Source organism: Balaenoptera musculus, chromosome 9 (genome assembly GCF_009873245.2).
Source record: "Balaenoptera musculus isolate JJ_BM4_2016_0621 chromosome 9, mBalMus1.pri.v3, whole genome shotgun sequence".
NCBI classification, from domain to species: domain Eukaryota; kingdom Metazoa; phylum Chordata; class Mammalia; order Artiodactyla; family Balaenopteridae; genus Balaenoptera; species Balaenoptera musculus.
In genome coordinates, this window is record NC_045793.1 from 33,913,247 (window position 1) to 33,935,957 (window position 22,711).

Sequence of the window (22,711 nt, forward strand, 5' to 3'; positions counted from 1 at the left end):
AGGGAAATGTTAGGTAATTCAGCAGCGCAGGGGGAACCACCCTTAGAGAGACAGACTTCCTGAGATTCAAGGATGCAAATTCTTTTAGATGTCTATGCATTAACTTCACTAAGACTCTCATAAATGGATGAGTTGGTACAGTCAGGTGAAATCAATCTTAGGCTTCCTCTGTCATTATGTAAATGGAGTAGGTAATCAGGCATGACTAGCAAAAACCAACTCAGTATACAAGATGATACATCACTTTAATTGTACGATTTATCAGAACAACAACTATTAACATACAAAGTACCATTCAGCTCAACTGCAGGTATAGGCAGTGACAAGTATCTAATTCTTCAAAGAATCACTTAACTCCCACAATCTGTCCAGACACATTAACCTAAGGACACGTTTATAAATAGCAAACATGATTTTCACATTGTAGCTTTCTCAAGCATATATACAGGTGTGCAGTCTTGTTGATGGGTTGATTTACATAAGCGCTATTCTCGATGTATTCATTCTCTTGACATCGGTGGAGACAGTTATTTCTTTCTGCAGAGTGGATTTTTTCTTCCTCATCCATCATTTACAATATTCTGTGAATCAGTATTACTCTTTACACTTCTGAAATAGTGATATTTGAATTGGAGTATCTCTGCAGTACAATTCCTTGTGTCTTCTGGTAAGTTCCACCATTGTCAAAGAGCTTTTGGTTGTAATCACTCTCTCTCGCAACAAGAGCCCAACTCTATGCTATTGGGTTTTAGCATAACACACCCTCTTTATAGCTTGCTGTGTTAACCCTTGGCTTCAAGTCCTGATGATGTAATGAGGGTGGGGTGTACTGGCAGTCAGTACATTTCCTTATCACTATTTACAGTCATTTAAAACCATGCTGTTATTAATCCAAGTCCGACATACCTTTTCTGAAATGTTCACAGTGCAGTATTTTTGTGGCCTAACAAAAGTCTTTTTACATCATTAAAAATAAACCTTTTTATAAAAATATAATACTTTAAATGTTTACATCGACAAAACCAGTTAGAGTATACTGTGCCACATGCATTATACAGTAGTAAGCACAAAATCCCACAGAACAAAACATCACAGAAGTCCTGACCAGAGTAACTGTTCATCCAGGTGAAATGGCCAGAACTTTCAGTTGTCTTTTTTTTTTTTCCCCTAAAATATGTTTTGCTTAACACAAAACATGTCCTAATGCAAAACTGGACTCCTCCTGATTTTATTGTCTCCAATTGCTTGTGGGGTGGAAGGCTGCCACCTGAGAAAGAGGCTAATATTTCCAGTCCATCGATTCTTTCTCGGCTCTACTTATGAGCCATGATTGGAACCAATAAAGTTTTAGTCGGATGTATTTTGCTTTAAAAACATGCTGAGTTACCTTTAAAAACATTTATCATCACAAATTACTTGTTTCATTTTCAGAGTCATCATTAAAAAAAAAAAAAAACAAAAAAACAGACAAAACTTGTAAATGTCCACATCCAGGTCAGAAAGGTATCATTCTCAAACAGTTGATTTTTAAATGACAAATATTTCACTGTGACTAAGCTATTATATGAAAATCTTAACGTTGTCTATGTACATATGTAAATATTCCTACTAATTTATAAACACATTTCACGTCCTGCTGTTTTGAAATGTTGACCGTGTTGTCTATGGATAGTTCTCCAATAAAAGGAATGTGTAGACAAAAATTTAAAAGGGAATGTTTACCTAATGGGCAAATGACAACACCAGTAATAAAAAAAATGTGTTGTTCATACAACACATAAAAGTTATTTGAAATACTTTAATTCTAAATGAGTGGCCTGGTCCCAGGGCTGCCATGTCTGTACTGGACATTACCACTTCTTTTGAATTTTCTGTGATCAAGAAGCCCTCAAAATGCATTGCTTCAGTTCCCCATATGAAATCAGGTGGGATCCTGATTTTTAAAAATTTCAACCCAGCTTTCAGGTTTTGGCCTGAATGTGACAGGAGCGTCATCACAGTTGCAGGATTGCTGTTGGTCACTGGCCTGTGGGACCAAGCTTCTGGCTCCGATGCTTTGTCAGATGAGAAATTCCGTAGAATCCAGTCATTTTAAATAACAATATAAGGTCCTATAATAGTGCAATTTTGGCAAAAGCAAATAATACCTGGTGGCCTTTCAGTGGCCAGGCAGTGAAAAAAATATTGGACAAAGTGTGGACTGTTGTTTGGACAGTTCAGTGATGCTTGTCAGAAGGGGGCTGCTGGTACAGGTGCCTCCATCCATCATGTGTCCCCCTCGCCATCAACATTATCTTGTGATGACAACAGAGAAGGATATGGAGCGACACATTTGACATTCACGTATGTAGCGTTCACGTGGACATAGTGCTCCCCAATGAAAGTAGAGAATATCGCTGATATCCTGGAGACCAGTTCAGAAAAGGATGGGCGCAGTTCAGCTTTAGGGTGCCAGCATTTCAGCATCACTTCATACCTGTTTCAGAAAGGAAACAGTGCTGTGAGGACTCTGAAGGCAAGTATTTCTGTAAAAGTAAAGAACATAAGAGCTACAGAAGATCCTGCTGGAATTCTTACTTACAAGGGATCTGGGCAGTATTCAGGTTGTAGGAGCCTTCTGCCTTGCAACAAATATACTGTGATATCAAAGGTGTTGACATCAGGATAAGGTGGTGCTCCTCTTGTCATCAGTTCCCAGAGGAGCACGCCAAAGGACCACTGGTCAAACAAGGGAAGGGAGAATCCAGGTGAGGGAAGGGTGACCACACAAATATGAAAGGTGATCAGCAGGTCTTCATAACTAAACTTGGTTTAGTGTATTCAATACTATTGCTGTTATGGGCAAAATCTTCCTTAAAGGCAATCAGTAAGCTACATAATTATGACTCGTTTAAACCAGAATTGGATAAAGTTTCGATTACAAGTAAATGTAAAGTTTTCAAAGTCCACATGATGATTAACATTTCATCAGTAGTTTGTAGAGTGCATCTTCCAAGTTCTCTCTTATAGGGTCAAAGCATTAAAATGTTTCTATCCTTTTTTATAATAGCTTCACTACAATTTTAGATTATTAGTAAAAAAAAAAGAAGACAAGGCTTCCAAAATTTAAATGTGTGGGATTTCCAAATGAATGTAAATACTCCTTAAGAAATGTAACTTATCTAAAAGTTAATGTTAAAAGAGAAGGTCTAAGTCAGTAAAAGTAAAAATCCATATTAAAAATCAGAAGTAGGGCTTCCCTGGTGGCGCAGTGGTTGAGAATCTGCCTGCCAGTGCCGGGGACACGGGTTCGAGCCCTGGTCTGGGAAGATCCCACATGCCGCAGAGCGGCTAGGCCCGTGAGCCACAACTACTGAGCCTGCGCGTCTGGAGCCTGTGCTCCGCAACGAGAGAGGCCGCGATAGTGAGAGGCCCGCGCACCGCGATGAAGAGTGGCCCCCGCTCGCCGCAACTAGAGAAAGCCCTTGCACAGAAACGAAGACCCAACACAGCCATAAATAAATAAATAAATAAATAAAATTAAAAAAAAAAAAAATCAGAAGTAATAAAACTGCTAGGCATCAAGGCTCTCAACCGAAAATGAATTTCAATAAAATATATTTTGAAAATATTAAAGGAGGAAATTAATATAAAACAGCTGTAACAGTACTTTACAGGATGATCACTAGGACACAGAGAGGTTGACTGATTTGCTAAAAATTCCCCAATAAATCTGAATTCACACAGGGATAAACATTTAAGAGTTCTTGACTCCTGGGTCTTGCTTGGTCTACTAAACTTCACTAAGTATGCAATTTCTTGATTTAGAGCACTCTCCTTGGAATAGATCAGGTCATACATATTATCTTGCCCTGGACGTGTGCCAAGGTGAGAATGACACAATGAGAGTAAGTCAGCCTGTGTGGGTCACCAAGGACCCAGGAAATCAGTTCTCCCCTAGCAACACTTCCAGGACACTCACAGACCAAGAAGCACATGGGGGCAGGAATGAGGCACTGAGAAAAAAGAAGCTCGGAGGGCAAAGAGAATACAGATCAGACATGCAGAGCAGGAAAACATAACATTGAGAAGCAAGTGTAGCTCGCAATACTCAGCAAGAAGGAGAATAAAGCTTGTGTTTCTGAAAGAAAGAAACCAGGTAGACACTGTGGTTGCCGGTACAAATCTCCATTAATGACTTTTTCCCTTTGCCCGAGTGCGAGAACCCTTTAAGGTCACTGACTTCCTTGATCCAAATAGAGAAAACAAACTCCTTCCCAGGTGGGCACTATGTGCCCTTCAAAGTCAAAGTTTTCAATGCATAAAAATCTTATGAGTCACTTCTGACAACTTCATTGTGTTAACCTTCAAGTTCCAGAATTTGCATTAGAATTTAAATCAATTTAACAAGTATCTACTGACCCTTGATGGTGCACAAGTAGGTCACTGTTCAAGTTACTGGATAGGCCCCAAGGCTGATTTAACAGGGTTAAGAGTATTATGCAATTAACTGTCACGTAGAACAATAAGATCTAATAACTGTGATACAGAGCAATTATAGAAAAGAGGTACAAATGTTATGAAAAGGCAAAGGGATAAGAGCGGGGTACTGAGAAAGGCTTTAGGAAGAAAGTGACAGTATAGCGGGTCTTGAGGAACAGGGAGCATATGTTAAATAGATACGTGTATTGTAAGGGCAGAAAGAGTGTTCTGGATGGAGGGAGTGGGCCCAGGGGTAAGAGAAGTCGTGTGTTTTTTTGAACCATAAGGACAACAGGTCACTCTGCTTGATGTGTGGAGTAGGTGAAGGGACGACGGATAGATAAGGTTGAAAGGGGACCATGTCTTTGAATGTTGAACGTGGGTTAAACTGAAATCGATGGGATGTGACTGGGGTCGAGCTCCAGGAGATTGCATCTGTAAACACTCTGCTTTAGACAAATAGGGAAGCCCATCCACAACATGGAGACCAGTTAGGAGGTTTCTGAACAGGAGTGGGTGAGGGCTGCTACTGCTTACTGGCAACACAGAACCTTATGAGACTGAACTCCTGAATTAGAGTGGTGGGAAAGAGTACGTGTCATCGAATGACACACGGGTGGGTGTCATGCCCTTTAAAAAAAAAAAGATTGTCTTATTTAATCTTTATAATAACCCTGTAATGTAATCAGTTTTGTAGCTGTTTTAAGGATGAAGAAACCAAAGTTCTGAGAGGCTGATAACTTGTGTGTGATCAGGTTTCCCTAAGCAACAGCCTAAGCTATAGGATGTCTGGAGGCAAACTTGCAAAAAAGGGGAAAGAGTTGGATAAGTTTATAAGGAATGATAGGGCTTGGACAATAACTGGGTATCAGAGGAGTGTTGGAGGAATCATGGGACAGAAGAGGTGAGAGGGAGGCAGTTTCCACGAACAGTCTGCGTTCCAAACTCCCCATAACAGCTTGGACTGCCAGGCTGGTGGGGGGAGGGGCAGTGAAGGAGGAGAATGATGCTGACCAAGAAGAGGGAGGCTGATGGGGGCCGGGAGAGGGAGGGGGAGAGAGAGACAAAGGCAGAGGGTGGTGTACAATACCTGTGCGTTAAGAAAGATGGACACAACATTGTAAAGCAACTATACTCCAATAAAAATTAATCAAAAAAGAGGAAAAAAAAAAGAATGATGGAAACAAGTCACTTTAAGCTTCAAGACAGGAGAGCGCTGCCGTTCTTGCTTATTGTGTGAACGGTCAAGTCTTTCTGAATATCTGAGCACCAGCAGTGAGCTCACCTGAAGAATCTCTGCCTCACTTTATCAAAGGTGATGCTCAAAGCAGTTATTAGAGGTGAGAGATTGTTATAAGCTATAAAAAGTGATAGAAAGGCACACTGCCGAGGCAATCAAGGAACAGACACAGCCAAATTTGAGCATTCGAGAGTAGGTAAATTGAGATACAACACAATTTATAAAAAAGCACAATTGATTAAACAAATGGATAAATTGAGTCATTTGTTGAGACGTGGATGGATCTAGAGACTGTCATACAGAGTGAAGTAAGTCAGAAAGAGAAAAACAAATATCATATATTAACGCATGTATGTGGAACCTAGAAAAATGGTACAGATGAACCGGTTTGCAGGGCAGAAGTTGAGACACAGATGTAGAGAACAAACGTATGGACACCAAGGGGGGAAAACCGCGGTGGGGTGGGGATGGTGGTGTGCTGAATTGGGCGATTGGGATTGACATGTATACACTGATGTGTATAAAATTGATGACTGATTTAAAAAAAAAAAAAAGGATAAATTGATAAAATTTAACAACTGGTAAATTGATAACATTTTCAATAAAATTTAAAACTTCTGCTCTTTGAAAGATACCATTAAAAAAATGAAAAGGCAAGCCAAAGACTAGAAAAATATATTGGTAAAAACAAATATCTGATAACATGTACCTGTATCCAGAATATATAAAGAACTCTCAACTCAACAGTAAAATAACAAACAACCCAATTTAAAAACCACCAGAAAATAAATTCTGAAACTTAAAAAATGGGGAAAAGACCTGAGTAGACGTTTCACAAAAGGTAGAATAAGGATGGCAAATAAGCACATGAAGAGATGTTTAACATCATTAGTTATTTGGGAAATACAGATTAAAAAGAAAATTAGACACCACTACAATTTATTAGAATGGCTAAAATCCCACAAACTGAAAATGGCAAATGCTGGTGAGGATGCTGAACAACTAGAACTCTTATATATTATTGTTAGGGATATAAAATGATACTGGCACTGTGGAACAGTTGGCAGCTTCTCATAAAGTTAAACATACACTTAACTTACAACCCAGTAATTTTACTTCTAGATATCTACTCAAAAGAAATAAAAATGTTCACACGAAAACCTTTAAGTAAATGTTACAGCAGTTATAATTACGTATAAGCAATTGCCTAAAACAGCAAAGAACTCAAATGTCCTTCAAGCAGTGAATGGATAAACACAACGTGGGACATCTGCACAATGGAATACTACTTAGGAATAAAAAGGAGTGAATTATTCTGCTATGGAAAAGAGTATTCAAAAAATTAAAAATAAAATTACCATATGATCCAGCAAGCCTACTTCTGGGTATATGTATTCAGAGGAAATTAAATCAGTATCTAGAAAAGATATTTGCACACCCATGTTCATAGCAACATTATTCATAGTAGCCAAGAGACAGAAGCAATCTAAATGTCCATTGACAGATAAATGGATGAAGAAAATGTGGTATATACATACAATGGAGTATTATTTAGCCTTAAAAAAGGAAATCCTGTCATATGCTACAAATGGATGAACCTTGAGGACGTTATACTAAGTGAAATAAACCAGTTACAAAAACACAAATACTATATGATTTCACTTATAATGAGGTATCTAAAGTAGTCAAACTGTTAGAAACAGAAAGTAGAATGGTGGTTGCCAGAGAGGCTGGGGGGAGGGGGAAATGGGGAGTTGTTCAGTGGATACAGAGTTTCAGTTTTGCAAGATGAAGTTCTAGAGATCAGTTGCACAGCAATATGCATATAGTTAACTCTACTGTACTGTACCTTAAAAATGGTTAAGATGGTCAATTTTATGTTTTTGCCACAATAAAAAAAGGAATAACTACTGATGCATTGATACTACTGATACCTCTCAAACGCATTACGCTACGTGAAGGAGACAGACTCATATTTATTGTATGATTCCATTTATATGACATTCTAGAAAAGGTAAAACTATAGAGACAGAAAACAGACCAGTGGTTTCCAGGTCTTAGCGTTAGGGCAGGGGTTGAATACAAAGAGGCACAGGAAATTTTCCGGGATGATGGAACTGTTTCATATCCTGGTTGTGGTGGTGGTGAATATACAACTGTATGCAATCTTTAAAACTTAAAGAACTGCACAATAAAAAGGGTGAAGAATTGGTATATTGCACAATGGCGATACCATTAATAGAAATAAAGAAGTGAGGCATTGACAGTCGGCAGGAAAGAATTTGAACATGGTAAATTTGTGTTGCTAATGAAAATATCTAGGAAGAGAGGTTCAAAGGGGACCCTTGATGGGAATGGTTGAAATCGTTGAGAGAGGCTGACACCTGGGGACCAAAATCCTGGGGGAGAGTTGTGTGTAAGGCTGTGAGAGAAGAAAGAGAAGCTGTCAAGGTAAAGAAAACACAGCCTAAAAGCAGGAGGAAAACAAGATGGTACAGTGTCCCCCGAAACCAAAGAAGGAGGAAATTTCAAGAAGGGAGGAGTAGTTGACGATATTAAATGCTGCAGAATGGTGAAGCAGGATGAAAAAGCCAGTTGGTTGAACAACTGAGGAATCAGTATTGACTTTAATGGAAGCATTTTTACTAAGTGTGAGACACTGTGCAATACTGGGTATGAATAACTGCACATATAGAGACACTCCAATTTTGTTGAAAAGGGCTTCAAGAGTATTCAGACTTTAGCTGAACTCCATCTGGGCATTTGCGAGACAGTAGACCTTTCTACAAACAGGCAAGTTTTTGCTTGTAGGTCTCAACATACATATGGTTTATTACATGCTTTTGGAAATGTTCCATGTCAACATTCAAAAGATTGTGCTGTCCTGGAAATGAAACTTTATGCAAATTTATCCATGCAATCAATAACCATTTTCCAAAGCAGCAGTGTATGGATTACTCAGGTTCACCCTTTATGTAGTACAGTATAGTGTCTTTCAATAAGAGGGAGAAAGACATAGCACTTCGTATCTATAGTAGAAGCCTGTGTAAATTTCTAGTCAAGTATCTGAGTGACAGTTGTTCTATAAGAAGTGCTAACCTCCCTGCAGTATGCGTGTATTTTTGTGGAGATAGTAGTGTGTGTACAGGGCTGTCAAGAAGCTCAGAATCCCAACTCTTGCCTTGTGCATCCAAAATTTCATCAGGCTTGTTTTGTTTTAATAACTTTGCTGAGGTATGATTTATATATCATAAAATTTGCCAACGGTAAGTGTACAGTCGATGATGTTTAGTAAATTTATATAGTTATGCAGCTATCATCACAATACAGTTTTAGATCAATTCCAACACCCCAGAAACTTCCCTCATGCCTGCTGGTAGTCAGTCTTCGCTCCCACCCTCAGCCCCAGGCAACCGCTGATCTGTTTTCTGTCTCAATTTTTTGCCTCTTTCTAGAAATTTCACATAAATGGAATCATTCAACGTGTAATATTTTGGGTCTGCCTTCTTTAACTTGATATAATGTTTCTGAGGTTTATCCATGTTGCAGCATGCATCAGTGGTTCCTCTACGTTACTGAATAGTATTATTCTGTTGTATAGATATACCATGTTTTATATACCCATTCGCCAGTTGATGGACATTAAAATTGCTCCTGGTTTTTGGCTATTATGAATAACACTACTGTGAGCATTCATGTGCAAGTCTTTGTGTGGGCATATGTTTTCATGTGCTTATTAGCTAGCTCTTCATACATCTCCGCGGTAAATATCTATGCAAATCTTTTGCCTATTTTTAAAAAATGGGTTATTTTGTCTTATTGAGTTGTAAGAGCTGGTTCTGGTTCTTACCAGTAGTCAAGTCTGGATGAAATGTATGTTCTTTGAGGATGAGTTAATTCTCCCTACCTAATGCCTTCACTTGCCACCATCATTAATATGTCCTCAAGCCTACCTCTCTTGCACCTGCTTTTTTCATCTTTTTCAGAGTCTTTTAGGATCAGAATCCCAGGCATTAAGCTCTAGCGTGGGCCATCACATCCTCTTACCAATCTTATCCACCCTGAAGTCCCATTCCTCCACCTTGTCCTGTGATACACCTGTTCATTGAAAACAGACTCCCAGTCACCCTCAACTTATTCTCTAATGACTCCCCCACTTCCTCCGGAACTGAAACTCTGCTTTCACTTAAAGACCACAACGTCTTTGAAATTCTTACCAATAGAGGCCACACCTCTCTTTCTTGCTGACTCACAGGGAGGAGGCAGATGACTTCTCGCCTCCTAACACTGCACTCAGATCCCGGTCCCCTGTTATATCTTAAGAGCTGCCAACCCTTTCTCTTTTGCAATCTATGTCCTCCGTTACCGTTATTTTCTCCCTACCTTGTTTGCTGATGTCACCAGTTAACACTTTTCCCGTTTTCAGTTGTTATCCTCAAGGACTGAAACATTAACAGTTTTTTAACTCCACATATCACAGTCCTCTTGACTTATCAAAGGCAAATAGAATATTCCATCCACCACCAGGCTCCTCAGCACACTCTAGACCAAATCACTTAGCTCATTCAGCTTCCAAGACCCTTCTTGTGCACTGAGTAGCAGTGGACCCTGCTGACCATATCCCATTACTTCTTGAAACTTTCTCTTCCTCTGGGTCTCCCTCCTCTCTGCTTTTCTCCCTCACTTCATGTATGTAGGTTCCTCTGAATAATTGTATTTGGACTTTCAAAAGCCTATTTCCAGCCTTGACCTCTGCTATGGACTGAACTGTGCCCCCCCTTTCCAAATTCGTATATTCAAACTCTAACTCCCATTGTGATGGTATTTGGAGGTGGAGCCTTTGGGAGATAATTAGGTTTAGATGAGGTCATGAGGATGGGGTCAGTGCCCTTACAAGAACAGACACCAGAGAGCTTACTCTTGCTCTCTCCCTAGCATGAGGCACAGTGAAAAGGTGGCCATGTGTTTTCCTCACCGGAAGCTGACCACACTGGCACCCTGATTTCCCACTTTTAGCCTCTAGAACTGCAAAAAATAAATGTCCATTGTTTAAGCCACCCAGTCTATAATATTTTGTTATGGCATCCCTAGTTGACTAAGACAACTAAAGAGTTTGTACAAGCTGCAGATCCACATTTCCAACGGCCTGACAGACCCTTCTGCCTGTATGTCCTACTCCCAAGTCAAACTCAATATGTTCAAGGCTCAATTGGTATTTTTCCTCCTAAACCGGCTTTTGCTCCTCTGCTTCACATATTTGTAATTGCACCAGTATATAACTTTGCTCAGCTTTGACTTTCATCAATTTCTTGCTAAATATTGTTGATTCTACCTCTGAGATGCCTTTCCTTCCAACTCTTTTCTGTTCTTACAATTTCTATATTATTTCAAATTCTACCTCTCACTTTGTCTTCCTGCAGCTACTCCTCTCAAAACATCTTACAGAATGAAGAAAGGCTGTAGTGTAATCTGATTCACTTTAATGTTTCCACATGGCCAGAGAATAAATTCCAGACTCCTTAGTTTGCTTTCCAAGGATCTCTATGACCTACTATGAAAATATTTTTCTCAATTTATTCTCATAAGTTCCCTTTGCGTCTTCTATTTTTGCTGAATCACCGCTGCTTACTGTTTCCTTAGAACTTTACAGATTTGTATACTTTCCTGCCCCTTTGCCTCACCTGGATTGGCATTTTTTATTTCATTGTCCATTCCATCCTCCTTTAAGGCCCATTTCAAGCACCTCCTCCTCCACCAGGTGAAAGGGCAGTGTGGTAGATTTGGCTGCCCAGGTGAGTCTGCCCACGGTCTTGCCTACCCTCATAGCTCAGGTGCACACCTTTAGAAGCTTGTTCTGTGACAGGAGGATGACCATTGCAGATAAAGGAGGGCACTTTTCTAGCTAGGCCCACACTGCTAGACGTGCCTCAGTTACAGCTTCTTCTGCCTTTGAGCTATGAGTGGCTGGACTAATCCCAGTCTAGTTTGTGTGAGCTAGGGACGTACACGCCTGCCCATTCCTGCTGAGCAAAAGCTCCTGGAGGACAGGGTTCATACCTGGTTCAGCTCTGGGCTTCCCAAGGACTTAACATGCTATTCTTCTGGACAAATGTTTCCGAATAAATGAATGAACTTATGAAAACATACTATGGGTACCTGTTAGACAGTCAAGCCTGTTTTTACTTCTGAAGAAAACTGAAATTAGTGGTGCTGAAGGTTTTTTTTTTTTTTTTTTTTTTTTTAATTAACTTCCTGGGACTTCCCTGGTGGCACGGTGGTTAAGAATCCCCCTGCCAATGCAGGGGACACATGCTCGAGCCCTGGCCCGGGAAGATCCCACATGCCGCGGAGCAACTAAGCCCGTGCACCACAACTACTGAGCCCACATGCCACAACTACTGAAGTCCGCGTGCCTAGAGCCCATGCTCCGCAACAAGAGAAGCCACCGCAATGAGAGGCCCATGCACCGCGCCGAAGAGCGGCCCCTGCTCACCGCAACTAGAGAAAGCCCGCGCGCAGCAACGAAGACCAAACGCAGCCAAAAATAGAAATAAATAAATTAATTAATAAAAAATTAAGTTCCCATAAAACTACTAAAAGAGTTAGGTATGAAAGTAAAAGAGGAGGTTGGGGTGATCAATACGTTACCACATCTGACTTGGTGGTAAATTTCTGAGTTTGCAGGCTTTCTAAAGCCATCCACTTCACCGGCAGTTTTGCACCTGTTTTGTTGTGTACGCTATAGTATTCCTTATCATACACGTCTCTGGCAAGGCCAAAATCAGCAACTTTGACAGTGAATTTTTCATCCAGCCTACAGAAAGAACAAAAATTATTACTGTTGGCTGAAATAGAATAATTTACAGTGATGCTGAATCTCTAAAGATTAGAATAAGGGACGTCAGTATTTGAAATCCATAACTTCTGAAGGGAGGGCTTCATCTGGCCTGTATTGACTAACACTAAATTACAATGGAATTCTTGAATAAAAATGCTTGACATTTACATTTTAAATTCAACAGACCAAGGAAAGAGATTATAAATGATGTGGCATAAGAAAATCTTTTTTGCTTTCATGTAGATCTGGAGAAGTAGTAAAATTGGCCACCCTCCCAGCTTTCCTTGGATGCTAAATCGAGTATGCCAACTGACTACCCAAAGCAATCACTAATTTTCACTTGCCAGCTTATTAGCAATACTTAGTTTTATGGGGGAGATATGAGAGGGGACTGTTATTTTACTTTTTCATTCTCAGTGGGCTAGGCTAGTATGTACAACTCTTATGTTCCGCCAGTGAGGTAATAGAGAAAACCGATACATAGTAAAGCATCTAGGAAAACAGCAAGGTTCAACAAAAATCAATTTCTTCTGAGGCTATGTATCTTTTGTTTAAGCTGGCTTTTATGTTGTTACATTGACCAAAACCAAGGTAGGAAATTAATAGCACAGTTCTTTCATTCATACATACCATGGGCCATGAATCAGTGCCATGTAAGGGAAAGCACAAATCAACTACAAACTGTTGACTGTTGTATTATACAGCCCAGGCAGCCAGACACAAATAAAGTTCTTTGTATATTCATTCCCAAATACCATTTTTGGTAGGGTTTCTGCAGGCTGACTTCAAATCCACTCTTGGGAGGTTACAATATGTTGGTATTTGTGTTACCAGCCCTCTCCTTTTCACTGTCAAATGCTGAGGATCAAATTCTCCCTCCCAAACACTAATGCAGTGTGAAACCACAACACTGGGGGCTATGGGTGGGAAGGAAAAAGAAAAGCAAGAGCACACAACAGCTGTTTAAGACCCCCTCTGGAGAATTCCTTTTAAATTCTGTTTGATAAAGCCTGAAAGCCCCGCCTACATCCCCAGTGCTTACATATCGATTTAAAACTGTAACGGAAATAAAGGACTTTTGCATGAGTAGAGAAAACATCCTCTCTAGCCTTGAACAGTGGAAAACAGATTTCTCCTTGTCACTTAATTTGGACTGCAGGCACAGAGATTCCTATACTTACATACAGTTTCTTGCAGCCAAGTCTCTGTGGACAAACTTTTTGCTTGCAAGATATTTCATGCCTTTGGCTACTTGAAGACCAAAGCCAATAAGATCTTTTACAGTGGGGTTCTGTAATCAAAGAGAATTGGAAACGCATAAACTAAGCATTTACTGTTCTAGCTATGATCTCAGAATTATGAAATGTTTATAAGAATGACCTTGTTTCAAATAATAAATTGTGCCCTGTTGATAACAGCAATAATTTATTAAGTATCTGCTATTTGCAAAGTACCATGCTTTTTATAAACTTTGGCTAATCCTTATACACTCACGTCTGTGATACGGGCTCCATTTTCCAGATGGGGAACTGGAGGTGTTTTAAAATGCAGGTTTTATTATTATTCAGGTATGGTAAGGCCAGCAGATGGGAACAATTGCCATCGAAAAGGCTGTTACTCACAACTCCCAAGAGGAGGAGGCATGCCACGTCATACAAGGCCACTCAGGGAAGCACCAGGGTTGGTTAAGGAGGCAGAAGGAGCAAGGGGAAAACATAAGCAAGAGTCTGTATTGTGGTTTCTGTGGGAAGGAATGGGTGAAGCAGAGGAAGCAGGTTCAGAATTGGCTGGTTTGAATAATTTCAGTGGGCTCTGGGGTATAGGGACTGTCCCTAGTAGTCTGGTACCTGGTCTTGAAGTGATTAGGGCAGGTGGATAGTGTCCCAGAGTGTGAGAGCCCTTTAAAGGAGGTGGCTGGGGTATGGGCTCTGGAGTGGTTGGTTTGGTGACGAAAGGCATGCTCTTTGAAGGTGAGTTGTTTAATACCTCCGGGAATTTGCTAGTCCTGGGAGGGGCAGTCTCTCCAGGGTCAGCATGTCCCCACAGGTCAGAGCATCAGAAATACACGGTTAATACAGGAAGTTCCCAGATAAATAAATCACCCCAAACCTCCCCAAATCTCATTCTCCATAAGCTCAACACACAAAATTGGATGGACAGAGTAATGCCTTTAGTACCTATGAGAAATGTATCTGAAATCACATAGACATCACTGTGGCTGATAGCCCTACTGGTGCCTGGCCATCAGGAACAGGATATCTCTTCTTCAGCACCACTGTGGAGTTTGTGAACTTAAGAGGCAGACAGTGGGGACTCTGAAAGGAGGGCTACAGCCCTCCTTAATGCATACAGCATGTGGAGAGGCCATTTCCTGTGTTTTAGGCTTCTCTAAGACATATCTGTTAGTGGTTGTAATAAGTATAGACTCCTTGGACTATAAAAGGCCATGGTACTGTATAATAGGAAATCTCTATCATGCTTTAACCCTGGGGGAATAATACCTAGAGAAGGTGGCATATCCAACCAGATGAACTCATCAGGTTAATGGCAAGAGTTAGAGTGGAAAAGTGGGTATGGTAAGGCCAAAGCTTTGTGCTTTGTAAGGTAAATTCATCTTATTTGCAAAAATTCACTGCCAGGGAATATTTTCTTTTGACTGAATGCAAAATATTTCTTTACTGTCCTAGAGCTTATTCCTCCGAGAACCTGACCCCATGTTTATGAAGCTGTTGATCAAGAGTAAAGCTACTTCATAACTCCCAAAGAGGCCTGATCACAGGAGCCAAGAAGCAGCCGGGGGCCATCTGTGACTTCAGTTCTGGAGACTCCTTCCCTCCTTGGTCCTGGTTTGGCCATTGCTTGCTAGCCTTTAGGAACTAGCATAAATGTCACTTAGAAAACCCTCATTTGCAAGCATCTAAGAACCTCTTTTGTAACCCTGAGCTCATTCATTCAACAAATATCTCCTGAGAGTCTATGTGCCAAACACTATTTTAGGTGTTACTGCTACAGCAGTGAACAAAATACACAAAATTAACTACCCTCATGTGCTTGAATTCTAATGGGATGTGTGTGTGTGTGGGTGTGTGTGTGTATATAAATATATTATTTATTTATTGCCTAGTAGAGCACTGTTCAATAGAAATAGAACACAAGCCACATATGTAATTAAAATTTTTCTAATAGTCACATTAAAAAATTAAAAAGAAACAAGCAAAATTAATTTTCACAATATGTTTTTCAAACCAGCACATCCAAACTATCATTTCAACATGTAATCAGTATAAACAATTATTGATGAGATATTTTACTTTCTTTTTTTATACTAAATATTCAAAACCTGGGATGTATTCTATACTTACAGCACATCTCAATTTGGACTAGCCACATTCACATGTGGCTTGCGGCCACAGTACTGGATAACTCAGGCCTAGTGTATGATATGAGGGTAAGTGTGATGAAGAAAAACAAAGCAGGGGAGAGGAGCAAGAAAGAAGGCATGAGAGTGTGGTGGTCAGCTGCAACTTTAGACAGGTCAGGGAGGCTTCATTTTGAAGATGACATTATGGCAAAAAGCTGAAGTTGATGACTGAGATATGTGAATATTTTGGGGAAGAGTAGTCCAGGCAGAGAGAATAGCGAGTGCAAAGGTCCTGAGGTAGAAGAGTGGGCGGCAAGTTTGAAAAATAGTAAGAGACCCATTTATAATTAATTTTCAATGTATTTCTTCCTTCTAAGGTTAAAACTCCTTGAAAGCTGAGGCTCATTCTGGTTCTACGTCTCCTGTGTGGTGCTTTTTCTGGCATATAGTCGGTACTCAAAGATGAGTACCTATCCAGCAGATGGTAGAGGAAGCATGCTGCAGTGCAGGTAAGAATCACTGCCCCCAGGAGACCCTTCTAAGTATCACTATCTTCCTACTAGGATAGAGGATTTTGAGGAACCAGCGAATTGAATTGGCCTCTGTCCATTTGAATGGTGCCAACATTTTATATGTGCTTCTTTGGCTAAAAGCTTTTAAAAAGGTTCAAAACAGGCACGTTTTGGAAGGCTCGCTGGCTTACAGCTAGTTCATGAGTTAGTCAGTTTGGTAATATACTTACGTGAGTCTCATTTCTAATGAAATTTCGAAGATCCCCATGTTTCATGTACGGTAGGACCACCAGTGGAGACCCCTCACTTCGAAGGCAGATTCCCAAGAGTGAGAGAACATTGGGATGACTAAAATCTTTCATGATGATTCCCTCGGTCAGAAATTGGGAAACTTCTCCTATGTCAGTGATTCCTGAGAAAGCCAGCAGTGGAGACATTAACTTCATTACAGGGACAACGATTACTTTGTCAAATTCAGAGAGGGAGAGCAATGGAATGTAAAACCATTGGGCTACATCTTGCCCTGATGCCTTATCATCAGAGTGTTTCTTTACAATACTTCTGAGTGAATGATGTCATCTGTGCTACACTTTTTTTTTTTTTGAATTTTATTTTTGGCTGCATTGCGTCTTCATTGATGCGCACGGGCTTTCTCTAGTTTTGGCGAGGAGGGGCTGCTCTTCATTGCGGTGCGCAGCCTTCTCATTGCGGTGACTTCGCTTGTTGTGGAGCATGGGCTCTAGGTGTTCGGGCTTCAGTAGTTGTGGCATGTGGGCTCAGTAGTTGTGGCACACGGGCTTAGTTGCTCCACGGCATGTGGGATCTTCCCGGACCAGGGCTCGAACCTGTGTCCCCTGCGTTGGCAGGTGGATTCTTAACCACTGCACCACCAGGGAAGTCCCTGTGCTACACCTTTAAGTCACCACCTGCACCCGTTTTTGTAAGAGTCTAGCAATCTGTTCGTCTCACGCAGAACCATAGTTTGTCTCTTACAGAAAAAGGAGAGGGAAGCAGGCCAGTCCATTTCTGTGGTGATTGTCTAGGGCAGGGGTTGGCAAACTTTTCTGTAAAGGGCCAGAGAGTAAATATTTTTGGCTTTGTAAGCCTTATGGTCTCTGTTGCAAATACTCAACTCTTGCCATTGCAGTGCAAAAGCAGCCACAGACAATACTGGCTGAGTCTCAATAAACTTTATTTATGAAAACAGGCAGCAGGCCATAGTTTTCCAATCCCTGGAGTAGGAGGATTTGAAGACCAAACGTTGTCTATGGTATCTAAGCAGACTATTTTGTTATAATAGTTTCTAATCATTTCCAGATAGAGATCCCGAGGGCCTGACAATAGTCAGCACTAATAAAGAGTTAACAACCTATAATTTATTAATCTGATTAGTATCAGTGTCAGTGATGATATTCTTCTACAAATGCAATGCATTCCAAGACCTGGAAGTCCATCTGGACCAAATAGAGATCAGCACACACCAGGGACAGAGAAAGATTTCTTGGCATTAGGACTGTTCTGAGTACAACTGGCAGTGGTGCTCTTTAGTGAGGCAAACTTATTGACAATTATACTTAATCCATCACAGTTTGTAGTTAGATTTCATATAAACTGTCCCTTTAATTACCTTGTGGTTAGACTTTCAACAAAATGAACCATACAGAACACAGCTCAGCGTGGAGATTTATGTTTAAAAAAGCTGAAATATTTCTGGCAATAATGTACCTTGTAGGAGAACCTTTCACGTGTGCATTGAAAGGTTATTAATTCCAATATAAATCTGTAATATATCTTGTTAACATTTTTTCAGGCTGCCTCAAACTATGAGCAGAAATTTAGAAATGGGGGTAGAAAAGGCAAGCACACTGACTTGACATGTGAGACCTGTCAGCAAAGGTGAAGCCAGGAAAGCTCTAGTATGAGGAGTATATTGGGTTGTACAAGATAGTAATTTATGCCATAATTATGGCTCTGGGTCATTAATAAAGTCTTAGTTTATGTTTGGAAGCATTCCGTGTTTCTTTTCTCTTTTTTTTAAGCAAAGTTTAATAACATGCATACATGGGAGAGACCCAGGAGAACTGAGTAACTCCAGCATTCCCTGCTTCTTAAAAAGAGTATGCATTCCATTTTAAAAAGATTTTCTCAATAGCAGATAATATTAAAAAATATATGTCTAGCACTAAAAGAGGGTAAGTATCACTTGTTAAGGAAGTTCATTTATGTGGAATACCTCATTCACCAAAAATGTGGATAAACGAGATATTACCACATTTACAATTTTTCAATTTTCTGCTGGCATATGTTTTTCCTGTTTTCTTATTTCATTTTTTATCTTTTTGATGGAAGTCATGGTTAAAAAATAATTATAGTAATGTCTCTGGGTAAAATGAGTCATTATTACTGTATGTGCCAACATGCTTCCCATAGTTTCCATAAATATCACTTGCAAAACAAATATTATAAGCCAAACATATTTAAATGATACTTAGGCTCATCAAAGAACCTCATTTCTCCTTCATTCTTACTTATGAGGGCTCTGAGGGATAATTTCTGAGGAAATATTTCAATAAGAATTTTTAAAAATAAATTTATTTATATATATATATATATTTTTAATTTTTGGCTGCATTGGGTCTTCGTTGCTGCGCGTGGGCTTTCTCTAGTTGTGGCCAGTGGGGACTGCTCTTCATTGCGGTGTTCAGGCTTCTCATTGCAGTGGCTTCTCTTGTTGCAGAGCACGGTCTCTAGGTGCGTGGGCTTCAGTAGCTGTGGCATGCGGGCTCAGTAGTTGTGGCTGCAGGCTCTAGAGCGCAGTCTCAGTAGTTGTGGCACACGGGCCTAGTTGCTCCGCGGCATGTGGGATCTTCCCGGACCAGGGCTTGAACCCATGTCCCCTGCATTGGCAGGCAGATTCTTAACCACTGCGCCACCAGGGAAGTCCCATCAATAAGAATTTAGATCAAACAAATTTTCAGGATTAGATCCATAATTCCAGCAGTTGCTGATTTTTCCACAAGGGAAAGTGTAAATCAACATTTTATTATGAACTATTTATTAGTTTGCAAACCACAAAAGTGTACTCCACTGTTAAATAAAATATAACTTACTATTCAAGGATTTCACAGCACAGTGAATTTTCTTATCATCGTTGTCCAACAAAGTCCCATGATATACACACCCAAAATGTCCTACATGAAAGAGGGAACTTGGTTAGTGCCACATGACTTTTAATTGTGCAATATTATTTATTAAGCTCTTCATGATCTTCATTTCTCTTTTTTTCCTACATGGAGAAAAAGTGCATTGTTTCTTATGCTTTTGATTAACAATACCACTATTTGTGTGTGTTTGTGAAATATGTATATGTAATATATTTCACCCAAAGATACAAGCAATATGATTATTTAATACATGGTAAATATTTAGGTGATGTAACTGTTATTAAAGGTTAACATAATAAAATATTCAACCACAGTGGAACCACTGAAAACAGAAGTAACATCTGCCTCGTAAAAGAAACATTATTTTTAAGGATCAAGTAACATCTTTTAAATACGAAAATAAAGTTTTACCCACATAAAGAAATACAATAAAATAAGCTCCCTATATTCCAATAAACTGAAATGAAATAAAAATGCCACCATCAGAAATAAGATTAGCATTATAGAATAAGGATTTCCCCCTTTAGTCACCGGTTAGTATGTAATCCAGGTTGGCAGAAACTGAAAGGCAATCGCCCAAATGAAGCAAATTCACTCTGAGTCATTTCATCTAGTTCTCTGGTTTTAGCCACATCACTTTCCCAATGGTAGCCTTTCATCCAGTGGCAGTAATTTTCCCCAGAGGTGCCAAATGTCTGATAGCTGTGTAAGTCATTAATTAAGTTGTCCAGCTGGCCAAGACCCCCTGAGTGTCTAGCATGTGAGTGTTGGGCATTAGTCTACTCTCCTGTAATGCAAAGGTGACTAAATAAATGCTCTTGAGGGCTCACGTTCTACTGGGGAAAGCATATAAATAAATAATAGTTAATATTTATAGAATCATTCATGATTATTACTTTATAAGAGAGATAATTGCCAGTTTTAGCACCTTTCATGATAAAATACTAATTTTACAATATGTAGAATTAGAACATAATTAGTGAAGCCACACACTCCAAAACTGGTACAATTACTGGGATTTATAGGCCGGTAAAAGAACTATATATTACTCTGATGTGAAACACGTTTGTTAACAGCGAAGCTGCTGTTTGGGAAGGGGAGCATGCTAAGGATTAAAATCTGGAGTATGTGATAGAGGAATGTGTTGATGCTTTCACAGGAAAATGGGAAGGCCTCGTGAACACAAAAGGCAAATTGTCCCATCAGCTTCTTCTGCATCATGCTGGCTGATGTCTGTGCTACCTCTTGCAGCACATACTGAATAAAGAGGGATCAGAGGCCATTCAGTATTAAAGGTAAAAGCTTTTTAGAAAAAAAGGGAAGAGTGGAGTTCATTTCCTGGCTTCCGGTTGGTTTCTTTTCCTGCTCAATATTTCCTCAAAGACTGTATACGCTAGCTGTTATTGCTGCTCTGGCTGGCTTATTACAAATATTCATTCCTCTTTGTATAAAGAAATTGGAGTGCATTGTAGAGATGATGTATGTTGCTTCAGATCAAGGGAAGGCTATAAATTCCCTGTCTTCTGATGCTGTCCAGCAGTATACAAACTGCTATAAACCAGGACTTCATAGAGTTAGTCACTATTCTCAGGGTAGAGAAAGACTGGAAGGAGATACAAGTAAAAATATCGGAACGTAACAGAATGATTTTTAGAAGGAAGTAAAAGGCACGTTTCAAGAAATTATAGTTGTCATTATGAAAAGGGTGAGGAAGGAATGTGATTTATTTCTAATACGTTTGGGAGATTATCAAGTTGTCTCCATGCACAGGGGCAAATCCCCATGGATGTGATTTGCAGGGCTGTATGTCTGCAGAGCAGAAATCAAGTGCACTTGTTATCACTGCTCTGTCAGTTGCTTTCACCATTGTCTAATTCCTAATCTGCAAAGGCAGAAGATAAAATGCTTACTGGAAAATCGTGTTTAACAAAAAGCTGAGTGGAAATACTTACCTCTTCCTATGACTTCATTGAAATGCACAATCAGGCTGCTTGGCCCAATCACTACATGCTGAACTGCCTGGACCAGCTCTGGATTTAGAGCACTGAGGTCAATGTGGACAGCATTTTGCAGTAATGGACTGGATATATCAGAGTCCCCACTAGTTAGGATGGGGGATAGGTCTGTCAGAGGATACTGCACTTGTCTGCATGACCCATTCTGAGATGAGTTAGGAAACTGGTCTGCAAGATAAAGCAAAATTATTAGAAAAAATAGTGAAACCTCACTTAGTGGGGACTGCAACAGGGGCAGCAAATTGAATTAATAACAAAACCAAATTTTAAATTTAAATTTAAAGAAATGATGGTTGTACCATTGAATGAGGCTAGGAAAACCCCTTACAAAGGAATTGGTTTAATAAAATGATAAATTGGGAAAAGATACAGGTATGCGTGTGTGTGTTTAAAAAAAATTTTATTGATTCTCTTTTAAGTATATTAAGCAGTAACTTTGAAAGCTTGTTTTCCCTCTTCATTTCCTTAGATATTTCTCTTTTTATGTATAGCAAAAAGCCAAGCTTGAGGTTTGTTTTTTAATATACTATATTCTTAAGAATGCAAAGCAGCAAAAGTAGTCAAGCAACTGCCTGGCTCCCACAAAAATCCAACTCAACTATAAGAAAATGAAAAAAGATGCCTTTTGAGAGACTAGTGTTTATCAATGGAATGAATCAGTATTGCTCAAAACCTATGTGGATTCCTGGTCAATGAAAAATATGTAAAGTGAAATATTATATGTCTATATCTCTCTATATAAATACACACACATACACACAAACGACTAGAAATATGCAATGGCTAAAATTTCAGAACTGAAAGCTTTTCACGTTCGTGGTAAGTTCTCCATACTGTGGTGATGGCAGCAGATCTAGTGTTATCACTCTTTAGAGAAAGCAAATTAGAATTGGGTTAGTGTGCCATTCTCATTGCTTAGTTGAGGACACTTGGAAAGGGATCAGATCAGCATTCCTTGTAAGTTGATCTTTATAACCAAAACTGTAAGAGCCTCAAGCAAGGTTCCTTTTTTCTAGGTGAAACTTTTCCATTTCAGGGGTAGGGAATTATGGGGCTGAGAATACATTTCTTAATGCCAGATAAGGCAAAAAAGCCACCAGTTGCTTAGCCCTTTCCAGTG

General features: G+C 39.7%; 1 protein-coding gene across 2 annotated transcripts in view; it reads right to left on the reverse strand.

Annotated features, from left to right (window-relative positions):
• Positions 1-230: 230 nt before the first annotated feature.
• MET (MET proto-oncogene, receptor tyrosine kinase) overlaps positions 231-22,711 on the reverse strand; it is a 127,753-nt gene continuing 105,272 nt past the window's right edge. Inside the window, exons 15-21 of one of the 2 annotated variants that reach the window (XM_036862899.1) lie at positions 21,529-21,759; positions 19,523-19,603; positions 16,643-16,824; positions 13,721-13,830; positions 12,350-12,515; positions 2,582-2,718; positions 231-2,476 (exon numbers count right to left, since the gene is read on the reverse strand). In XM_036862899.1, coding sequence (XP_036718794.1) covers positions 2,266-2,476; positions 2,582-2,718; positions 12,350-12,515; positions 13,721-13,830; positions 16,643-16,824; positions 19,523-19,603; positions 21,529-21,759 — 1,118 coding nt within the window. In that variant the 3' untranslated portion in view covers positions 231-2,265. The remainder of the gene's footprint in view (positions 2,477-2,581; positions 2,719-12,349; positions 12,516-13,720; positions 13,831-16,642; positions 16,825-19,522; positions 19,604-21,528; positions 21,760-22,711) is intronic. The other variant, XM_036862900.1, reaches the window with a different exon arrangement.